The sequence below is a fragment of the Curcuma longa genome, chromosome 3, assembly GCF_044706935.1.
Source record: "Curcuma longa cultivar G26 ecotype Majalengka, Jawa Barat chromosome 3, ITB_CL_G26_1.1, whole genome shotgun sequence".
Classification (NCBI taxonomy): domain Eukaryota; kingdom Viridiplantae; phylum Streptophyta; class Magnoliopsida; order Zingiberales; family Zingiberaceae; genus Curcuma; species Curcuma longa.
The window spans coordinates 15903654-15915018 of record NC_133863.1 but is presented as its reverse complement, the minus strand read 5'-3'; the positions used below and the strand labels follow the sequence as shown (position 1 = coordinate 15915018).

General features: G+C 34.0%; 2 protein-coding genes across 2 annotated transcripts; both read left to right on the top strand.

Annotated features, from left to right (window-relative positions):
• Positions 1–897: 897 nt before the first annotated feature.
• Positions 898–1431, top strand: LOC141823773 (glutathione S-transferase T3-like). Its single transcript, XM_074711013.1, has one exon. The coding sequence runs from the start codon at positions 898–900 to the stop codon at positions 1429–1431; it is 534 nt and encodes a 177-aa protein (XP_074567114.1).
• A 4236-nt stretch (positions 1432–5667) lies between these two features.
• Positions 5668–9389, top strand: LOC141825579 (uncharacterized). The gene is made up of 2 exons (XM_074712958.1): positions 5668–5884; positions 8762–9389. The coding sequence occupies exons 1-2, from the start codon at positions 5823–5825 to the stop codon at positions 9387–9389; spliced, it is 690 nt and encodes a 229-aa protein (XP_074569059.1). The 5' UTR covers positions 5668–5822.
• The last annotated feature ends 1976 nt before the right edge of the window (positions 9390–11365 follow it).

Below are 11365 nucleotides of genomic sequence, written 5' to 3'. Positions count from 1 at the left end.
ACACATAAAACATTAGAAATTCATGAAATCATCATCATAGAGCTATTATGTTGCAAGGTGAGGGGAGTCTTACACTTGGTTCCTTAGAGAATTTTATACCCTAAAGAGAAGAGAAGATGAAGCCTTGTGAAGCCCTTAATCCTTCCTTGTTTCTCCTAGATCCTCCTAGCCTTCCTAGAGCCCTTTCCTTTGCTCTCTTAGCTTTGTTGATGAAGATAGCTCCCAAGGAGCTCTCGGCCACAAGAAGCACAAGAGAGGAGAGGGAGTTTTCGGTGAGGAAATGGAAGAAGGGAGAGAATTTCGGCAATAGGAGGTTTAAAAAGAATGGTGGAGAAGGGAGTTACAACTCCATCTTGCAACTCCTCCATTAACTTCCCTTAAATCATGAAGTAAAGGCTACAAGGTGTCTCTTCACTTGTTCATGTGTCCTTTCATGTGCTTTCAACCTTAAATAGAAATTCCCCTATCATTTTCATAAGAAAAACTTGCTAGACCTTGTGGTTACCCCATGCTTCTCCTAGGCTTGCCATTTCCTTGAGGTCCAAGGTTCAATCCTTGGCACCTCCATTCTTTTTTTTTTTTTCTTTTTATTTTAGCAAAGCCCACATGAGATAAGCCCATTTAAGTTATCCATTCCTTAAGGCCCATTTTCATTTCTTTTTGTCATTGGCTAGCCCATATAAGAGAAAAGCCCATTATAAAAACATTAACCCATAGAGCCCATTAGGAAAAATCCTACTAATGGTCCATTAAGGGTAGAAGCCTATTTAATATTAAGGCCCATTTAGTATTTCTACTAAATTTTCCTCTAAGCTATCATTCATTAATATCAAGGAATTATTTAAGGAAAATTGCGGGTGTTACAACGAATCGGATGGAGACCATAGCAAGCGAACAATGTGGACAATAGTAGATGATAAACTCCTTGTGGCAGCCTACACAATTATGAGCGAAAATCTAGTAGTTGATAATGGCCAGAAGAATGATTCTTTTTGGAAACGGGTGGTGACATACTACAATACCAATCAAGAGAAGGGAGCTAAAAAGAGAATTGCGGATAAAGCAAAATTACATTGGGCTGCAATGAAAAAGATCATGAATAGATATAACGGAATCTACAATAAGTGGTACAATGATAGACCAAGTGGATGGAGTGACGAAGATTTGATGGTGCGAGCTCATGAAGAGTACAAGAGTACTTTTAAATCTACTTTCCAATATGAACATGTATGGAGGATTGTGAAAGATAGTCCAATGTATGCCCCTCAATCTTCAGGGCAACGAGCTATAAAGAAAGCAAGGACATCAGAATTATCAGGTGCACATACTGACTCTTCTAATCCTAATACAACTATTGATGCAGATGATAAGAAGTTCGATCTCGTCCGATGGAACAGAAGGCAGCAAAGAGGAAAGGCAAAGAAAGAATGAGTTTAATTGATGAATTGAGTCAGGTTGTGCAACAATCAGTAGCACATTTGGAAGAGTATAATAACAGTAAGAAAATGGACCAACTCATCCAAGCACATCAACTCCTCGTAATGGACACACGAGGTATGACAGATGAGCAACTTCAGAACCATCTAGTAATATGTGAGCAGTTGAAGAAAAGATTGAATATGTAGTAGTTTTGTTTGTTTTAGTAATTTAATGCAGTTTGTCATATCTATGTTTTATTAAGTTAAATGTGGTTTGTAGTTAATATTTTCATGTCATGTGTTTTAGTATTTATGTAATCCACTTTTTAATTATTAATATTATATATACTAGCCATTACAAACTAGCCGTTACAACTAGCCGTTACAACTGTTATAAACTAGTCGTTACAAACTAGCCATTGCGAACTAACCGTTACAAACTAGTCGTTGCGAACTAGCCGTTACAAACCAGCCGTTGCAAATTAGCCGTTACAAATTAGCCGTTGCGAACTAGCCATTACAAACAAGCCATTGCAAACTAGCCGTTACAAACTAGCCATTGCGAACTAACCGTTACAAAATTGGTATAAAAGTAAGAGATGAAGCATTCACAATAATCCACACCATATCTATTCTCCTCTTTCTTCTACTAAACTCTTCCTCCCACTAAACTCTTCATTTGTTCCAATATGTCTCAAGATCCTAACCTTCCCAACACAGAAGACATTCCCGAAGACACAACGAATCATTCTATATCAGATCCTGGGGAAGCGTTATTCATGATGGTGGTGTACAATCAATTTAGAGTGGCTGAATTCGTGCAAAATTATTATGGGGCACACAAAGAAGAAGGTCGATTAACAGAGAACGTGTAAGTGGACACACCCAACTTGTCAATGATTATTTCTCTGCTGAGCCGGTGTACACTGATGACATGTTCCGATGATGATTCCGAATGAGAAAAAAGTTATTTTTGCGCATAGTTACTGATTTGGAAAATCATCCCAGTGGATATTTTAAATGGAGGAAAGATGCAACGAGGAGAAAAGGTTTATCACCGCTTCAAAAATGCACAGCAGCTATTCGTCAATTGGCTTATGGAGGTTCTGCTGACCAATTGGACGAGTACCTACGGATGGGTGAAACAACTACCCTCGAATGCTTGTCAAACTTTTGTCAATGTGTGATGCAAATATATGGATGTGAATATTTAAGAAAATCCAATGCAACTGACATCGCTCGTTTACTTGAAATGCATGAACGCAGGCACGGTTTTCCTGGGATGTTAGGAAGTCTTGATTGCATGCATTGGGCCTGACAAAATTGTCCAGTTGCATGGAGGGCACAGTACACACGAGGCGATCATGGTTACCCAACAATTATGCTGGAGGCGGTCGCATCTGCCGATTTGTGGATATGGCATGCCTTTTTTGGAGTTGCTGGGTCTCGTAATAACATTAATATGCTTAATGAATCACCTATTTTTAATGATGTCTTGAAAGGAAATGCACCGGCGATTAATTTTATTGTGAATGGTACACAATATACAAAAGGGTACTACCTAATAGATGGTATATATCCGGAATGGGCTACTTTCATCAAGAGTTTTTCTTGCCCCCAAGATCCGAAAAGATTAATGAAATTTAAGGAAAGACAAGAAGCTGCAAGAAAAGATATTGAGCGGGCATTTGGGGTGCTTCAAGCTCGTTGGGCAATTATAAGAGGTCCAGAGCGACATTGGTTTATGAATAAATACAAAGAAATCATGTATACATGCATTATTTTACACAATATGATTATGGAAGACGAAGGTCATGCAATATCAAGTTGGGATCGCGAAGAACAAGATATTATTACGGTGAATCAGGGTTCAACCACCGAATTTACTGCATACATTCGAAGAAATTCTGAGTTACGTGATATTCAAGTGCATCATCAGCTTCGTCACGATTTGGTTGAACATATCTGGGAAACATGTCGCCGTGATGAGTGAAGAACTAATTTATCATCTATAAAATATGTAATTACTTCAATTTCGAATTTGTGAAATATTTGTATTTGTGTGTTGTACTATTTCTTTTAAACTTTATGCATTCTATATTATATTATTTCTAGTTAAATAAAATAATATTATTAAATTAATTTTATTTAATATTAAATTAAAAAATTAGAAATTATAAATAAGTTTATTTAAATATAAATTAATAAAATAATAAAGGGACTTAGTTATAATATTTAGTTATGATATTTAAGTATGATATTTGAAAGTGAGATAATGGTAATAGACGGGACCCATAAATATTTGGTTTGTGGGATATTTGATTGTGAAAGTTGGGATATTTGATGAAAAAGATATTTGATTGATGATGTGGACGTGTGGACCATAAATATTTGAATGAAATATCCTCCTGTATTGTGGATGCCCTAAGTAATATGAGTCTCGAATCGTAATCGGCCCAATAAGAATTGGCCCGACAACATGAGTCAATGGATAATCGATCCATTAATCCAATTACTGGCCTTGGGGATCTGATTATGATCCGACCCATGAAAAATTCAGAGATGGTCAACTAATCCAGAGATGGTTGATCCCGTCCCATAAAAAATTCTCACCGAATAAATAAATCTGAAAATACCACAGTCTGCATCCATCGGTATTCGGTAGACCAATCCCTATAGTTATTTCACCATAATAGATAGTACAATTGTTCAATTGTTCGGATCCCAAATCAGATAAATCCCTGAATACAACTTACTTCTTTAAATTAAGCATCCAAATTCCAAATACACTTTAAACTACTGTGGTCTACAATACATTACCCGCGTTTACCATCTCTTTTGTTTGAACAGCATAAAGTGAAGTCACACGAAAGCGACAACTTGAAAAGCATCAAATAAATACACCCCTGGATTCCCCATTTCGCATCACGGATCTACGCTATTCATTCCACCGTCAAATAACAGATCCTTGTTTACCGTCCATGGGGACCACGACCTGTAATCGTTCCTCGCCAATTGTCTTGCTGGTAGTAAATTCGGTTACCGAACTTAATGATTCTTAAATTTCTCACATTTTTGTCCATAGAATCCGAGGAACCGATATTGAAAAAGGAAAGTTTATCCTCCCATTAAATTAGTGGGATATTTTTTGTTCTATTAAATATATTTTTAAAATTATTGAAAATACATGAAAACCAAAACACACACTAATCATACTATTTTAAAATAATTTTGACTAAAATTATTCTAATAATATAATTTTAGTTAAAATAACTTTAAGATAAAAACACAAAAGAATAATTTAAGTATTTAAGATAAAAATTAAAAAGACATCCTTAATTATCATAGTTGTAAAAAAAACACCCATTTTCAAAAGATTAAAAAGGAGCCCATCATAATTTTATATTGGATATATCCTCATTTCAATATTATTTTAGTTGCTAAAACATATTAAAAAAATCAATTCCGACTTGATTAAAAAATTTATACATGAAGTATTTTTATATAAATATATATTTATCAGATTAAAATTATTTAATTTTTATTAAAATTATTTTAATTTAATATGAGAATTACTAATGAATTATTTAACTATTTCAATACTATAATAATTTTATAATGAATTTGATATTTAAATAATTTTGATTAAGTTGATAAAGATTTTTTAAATCACTTATGTAAAAAAAGTTAATTTAATTATAAAAATATAATGAAGGGTTTTTTATATATTTAAAAAAAATGTTTTTAGACTATTTAGGTAATTCGAGTGAGATATTGATTTGATAATTTATAAAAAGCATTTTTTATTTTTAATAATTTAAATATTAAACTTTAGAGTCAATTAACTTAGAGGTGTTCGATTTTCACTTAATTCACTTATCGAGTAAATAGAGAAGCTCAAGAGATTCCTTGTTAAATATAAAAATATTATAATATATTATAGTTAAGATATTAATCTATTGATGTATTATATCGAGTATTTTTTTTATAATTTAATTGTTTAATTTTTATGATTCATTAATTTTGAAGATCACATATTCAATCGTCAAAATAAAATAAAAAATAAAAATGTATTCATTATCAAGATAAATCAGGTAGATGCGTCAAATCTCATACGGTTTTCAAATTTACTCAGCGTAATGAATGAATTTTGATTTTGTTCATTTATTTATTTTTTTCTTCTGAATAAAAGTATAATAATTTATTAACAAATCAGTATTTCCAAGTCGTGCTACGGTTTCTTCCTCGATTGTCGTTTCTTTTCCTTTTTTTTTACTTGTCGTCTCCGATCTGGAGACCCAAATCCGTCGCCATGGAATAGGTCAGAGCGGTATCGCAGGCGTTGCGTCGCAACTCAGATACTTTTTTTTTTCCATCTTCAGAGTCTTCGTGTTGAAGCTTCTTATGAGGCACAGAGCTGGTTCCTCCCCTTGCGGAGCATCCTCCTTGACCCCCGGCAAAATGAAGTAATTCGTCCTTACATCTCTCTCTCTTTTTCATGTTTTAGTTTGTTTTCTAATCTGCTTTGGGTTATTACTACTCGCCTTAAGAATGTTGACTTCCTTTTGATCGGATTTAGGAAAATAGTGATTGTTCTTGAATCTTGATACTGATTTAAAGCCCCAAAGTTTAAATGGGAGGAACTGCGTAATGCTTCTTTCAGTATTTTTTTTATTGAAAAAAAATTGTTTCTTTGTTAGTTGAGATGGATTGGAATTGAGTTACTGATATATGATCCAGCTAAAGTTGGGGGTTTTGACAGCAGGGAAGATTCTATGGCATTAATGAGTTGATTTTGACTAATTATTTCCTAAGAACATGAAACTATCGAGCTTGCTGTTGCATTACATTCTCGCGGAGTGTGCTAAAACTATCCAAAGCCTAATTATTCTGTTGAGGCTATTTAAGTTTGCTGGATTGCAAATTGGCATGTTCAACTACTTTGTTGGTTTATTCAGATGCATATACGTTTAAGGAATGTACTGAAAAAGGATAGGGCATCACTACGGAAGTGGAGATTGTTTTAATTCAAAAGTTAGGCTATAATTTCATCCTTCAATACCAGAAAAAGCACATAGCAGTGCTCTTTAATCTATTTTGATATATGGAACCAATCACTCTTACATTTATAGTAGCTGTAAATGGGTGAGTATGTTGGTGTACCTAAAATTAGGAAGTTTGAATGCATAAAAGACAATCTATCTTTCTTAGATGATGCTTGATGTGTGACAAAGCCATTCCATTCCAAGATAATAAAACACATTCTCAAAATCTGAGGGATTTAAATGAAACCAGATGAAGTTTTGTTTCTGTCTCAAAATATTCTTAGATGGTCATTGAAATTACTCCATTTACCTTCAAGGTGTTCATAATTCTCTCATCATCATCCTATGGAAGCTAAAGAGAAGGTTCTGCTGGTATGGTAGGGTAAATATGTTTGGCTTCTAGCTTTTATTTAGTTGAATTGGGAACAATTTTAGATCCATAAGTACAAGTATAACTGGAGGCTAATGACCAAAAACAGTCTAGGTAGTTAGATTTAAGATTCAGTTTCAGGGAGCTTTCATTCCATTGGAATGTGAAGGCCTGACTAGAACAGGCTGAATAGATAATGACAAATCCTGGTGAATAGATAATGACAAATCCTTGCAATCACAAACTCAAGACAATTGTTTTATTCAAATGCCCTTGTCACATTTGGTGTGAGACATCCTCAAAGAATATTCACTAGAAAATCAATTGAGCAAAAGTGCTCTTATACATTTATCTAGATATAGAACCTTAAATCTGCTTGAATACAAGAATACCCTTAGTTCAACACTAGAGCATTATTTTCTTTTGAATACAGGCTACAATATGCATAAAATAAAAATAAAAATTTTAATCTCACCCTATAAACATAGATGAAGCCCTAGGTGAGGAGAGGGGCAATCAACACGAGAGCTTGATGTGCTCCTGAAGCCTTGATTGCACAGAAAAAATCCCTTGAAAGAGTTCTTGTTAAATACAATTGAAAGGATAACAATAGAGGATGATGATCTCTATCTCCAGACCATTTTCGAAAAGCTATATGAACAAGATCTCCAACGAATACTTATGGACCATATTTGTCAAGATTTAGATTTTCTGTTGAGTGGAGAACCAGTGATTACAAGAGAAAGGCCGTTATGTGGCACAGGCACAGGGGAAAAAATACTCATGCTGGGGCTGAGATATCGAGGAAAGCTTGCTGGAAAAAATGTAGTTTTGGCGGAGAGGGGAAGGAAAAGTGGCATGGAGAAAGGGAGAGGTTGCACTGCTATTATACCAAATTCACAATGCCCCTCACACTAGAAAAACTCGAACTGTTGAAATGAACTGTGTGATCCAAGTGAAGAATAACATAGTATTGTTCAATGAAAAGAAGACTACTTACATCATATATAGGACCATAACATGGTTAAAAAACATCTCATTTAGGATTAAACTATATATTGTGACAGTTTCTACTTCCCAACAAAGAATCTGTGTTTTTTTTCTCTTACTAGTTTCTACTTTCCAACAAGAATTTGTGGTTTTTTCTCTAATCACTAGATTAACAACAATGATATTATCTGCTATTTAAATTTCTTGAAATATCTTTGAAGGTTGAATTGTAATAAAATTTGCGCTACTTGAGACTCTTTAAAATCCCATTAATTGAACCCTGGCTGAAAGCTACGGATTTTCTGAAGCTGTATATTTTGGTTCATCTATTCTAATTAGCAATTGAAACTCTCTTGTATAATTTTTTTAGAACTTGCTTCTTGATAATATTTCTATCTTATAACAAGCAAGAGGTTCATATACTCCTAACAGATAATTACTCAGTTTGAATGGGCATGTGAGTCATACCCCTGTGTTTACTAAACACTATATGATTAGGATTCTTCTCGGCTTTATTTACCTTGGACATGCATCAGTCATCAAATACCATACTGTACTAATTTAATGTTATATATATATATATATATATAATATTATTGTACTAGTCTTCTTGCTGTAACTGTTCAGTCATCCAATTGAGAGTTTTGTTGTTTATATATATGACTGCGCTTTTATGAGCATTATCCCAAATATGATCACAGACTTTTTTTTTCAAAATTTTCCATTTTCTTTCTATCAATAAGTTTTATGGTTATAAAGTTGTAACATTTCCTTCTGGAGGATCATTTTTGCTCTAGACAACAATAAGTCAGCTGCCATGCCATTGTCTTCTTTTATGAACTGCGTATGTACTAGAATAATTTTCATGTCAGAAAAAAAAATACAGATTAGAAGTTTAATTGTTACCCAAAGCTTAACATTATTGTTTATTAAAACAGGTCAAGGAGGATATTTGGATTCTCTGTGTCTCTCATTCTCATCAACCTTGCTTCTATTATGGAGCGTGCAGATGAGAGTCTACTGCCAGCAGTTTATAAAGAAGTTAGTCAGGCCTTCAATGCTGGTCCTATTGAGCTTGGATACCTAACTTTCATACTAAAGTTTGTTCAGTCAATAGCATGTCCTGTGGCAGGCGTGCTAGTCCTTTATCATGACCGTCCTGTTGTTTTGGCAATGGGTACTGTCTGCTGGGCTTTGTCCACAGCTGCAGTTGGTTTGAGCCAGCATTTCAAGCAGGCTGCATTTTGGAGGGCAATAAATGGGTTTGGGTTGGCCATTGTCATACCTGCACTGCAATCATTCATTGCAGATAGTTATATGGACGGTGTCCGTGGTACTGGATTTGGCTTGTTAAGCCTTGTAGGTGCAGTAGGGGGTATCGGAGGTGGTGTTCTGGCTACAATTATGGCTGGACACGAGTATTGGGGAATTCCAGGATGGCGTTTTGCTTTCATCATGATGGCATCACTGAGCTTGCTGATTGGAGCTCTGGTATATATGTTTGTTGTTGAACCTAGGAAAGATCCTTTGGCTGCTCATGGTGCTGATGATGACACTGAAAGGTAAGATAAAATTTTGACCTTCTATTCAGTTTCATCTTGCTGCTTTTCAAATTCTTCTTAATTCTTTCTGCATTTTATCAGTTCCCAGTTGGAGTTGAGTATACAATTATCATTTCCCTCCAGATTGTCATTCTCATGCTTGCTACATTATTGAATAGTTCTGTATATGTTATTGATCATCCTTCATAGTAATCCTTCACTGCCTGGAAAAATCCACTATAAGATTTTTTTTTTCAGAATGATATATTGTTGATCACAAGTTCATTTAACTTGGAACTTGTAAGGTTTTCTGCAAAGTTTCATAATTATTTTTTGATTCTTGTTAAGACCTAGCGTGGAATAATAACTTTTGAATTCAACAATATGAATTGCCTACCATGAACTAAGCTAATTCTTTTTGATCCTTTCAGTCCTTTTTTATAATCAGAAACCTGGCAAATAATTGAGAAAAATGTTATTGTGAGGTGAAATCTCAGGAAGCCATTTTTATGCAAATTGATTCAGACTCTGGATCATTGAGGTACTGTCAGATTTGAGAATGATAGCTACATTGCTATTACTAAAAAAACATAGCTTGACAGGAAATCTTTTTGAGTTCTATATAAGGCCTTGAAGCGTTTCATACTCATCATCGAAAGCCCAATCATCATTAATTTTCTATTTCAACCTTACCGTTGTTTTTTCAACCTGTTTAAGGGGTATCTCATATCTCATACATCAGTTTATCTCCGTATTCAGTTTCTGATTTTCAAAGGACGTTCGGTTTAGTTCTTTTGTCTCACATTCAAATTTACAGTTATAATATTTGACTAAATATGCATCAAAACTTAGGAAGGATATAGATGGATAGATCATGCCGACAACATTCCTACTTTTTTGCTTATGCTTCTATTTATGCATATTGTGTTTCAACCAAAAAATTAAGCAATCTTCTCTGTTCTAATGCCTAATTCCGGAGATGTGCAGAATTAATATAATTTTGTTGGATAACAAAATTAACAAAATTTTATTGGATAACAAAATTAATATAATTTTGTTGGATAACAAAATTAACAGAATTTTGTTAGATAACAAAATTAACATAATTTTGTTGAATAACAAAATTAATAAAATTTTATCGGATAACAAAATTAATATAATTCTGTTAGATAATAGAATTAATAGAAATTCTGTTAGGTGGATATGAGGCTTTATCCAGAGGCTACAACAGGGACCTAGAGGAGGAATTGGTTTAGGCCTCCTAATGGGCTTGGGCTTCATGTGTTCTCCCTGAACACCCAACTCAAGTCCATCAATAATAACTCATACCACTAAAGGGTTATTATTGAACTACCACACCAATCCCATATTACAATATGAGCTCCTTCTTATCATGAGTGCATTAATCTCCTTATGTTTAAGATATTGTATGTCCGTCAATTAATTAAATTACTGACAACTCAATTAATTAACTTCTAAATCCAAGAGTAGTACCACTCAACTTTATTATCATGTGGACTAAGTCCACCTGCAGGGTTTACATGATAATCCTTATGAGCTCCTCAAGGGGGCATCATCAGCCTAAATAATTAGGACACAAATTCCTTCTATAATCAACAACACACCATATAAATAACACTATCTCCCAACTCATCGGGTCTTTTGATTTAACGAATAAATCTCACCCTTTGATGAATTAAAGAAATAAATACTAAGTATATGTGCTTGTTATTATATAGGGATTAAGAGCATGCACATCCATAATAACAGAGGTCTAGTTCGATTATATAGTCAGTATAAATCGAACGACCTCAAACGGTCTTGCTCAATACACACAAAGCGTACTAGTGTAATTTTATAGTTAAGATAAACTAATACCAATTACACTACAACCACTCTAATGGTTTGTCCCTATCCATCTTAGTTGTGAGCTACTATTTATAATTTATAAGGAACTGATAACATGATCTTCTGTGTGACACCACACACCATGTTATCTAC

Excerpts from the sequence above, each read along its gene's own strand:
- LOC141825579 (XM_074712958.1), top strand. The coding sequence starts at position 5,823 with ATGAGGCACAGAGCTGGTTCCTCCCCTTGCGGAGCATCCTCCTTGACC. Across the intron at positions 5,885-8,761 it reads TTGACCCCCGGCAAAATGAA|GTCAAGGAGGATATTTGGAT; the intron begins GTAATTCGTCCT and ends TTATTAAAACAG.
- LOC141823773 (XM_074711013.1), top strand. The coding sequence starts at position 898 with ATGTGGACAATAGTAGATGATAAACTCCTTGTGGCAGCCTACACAATT.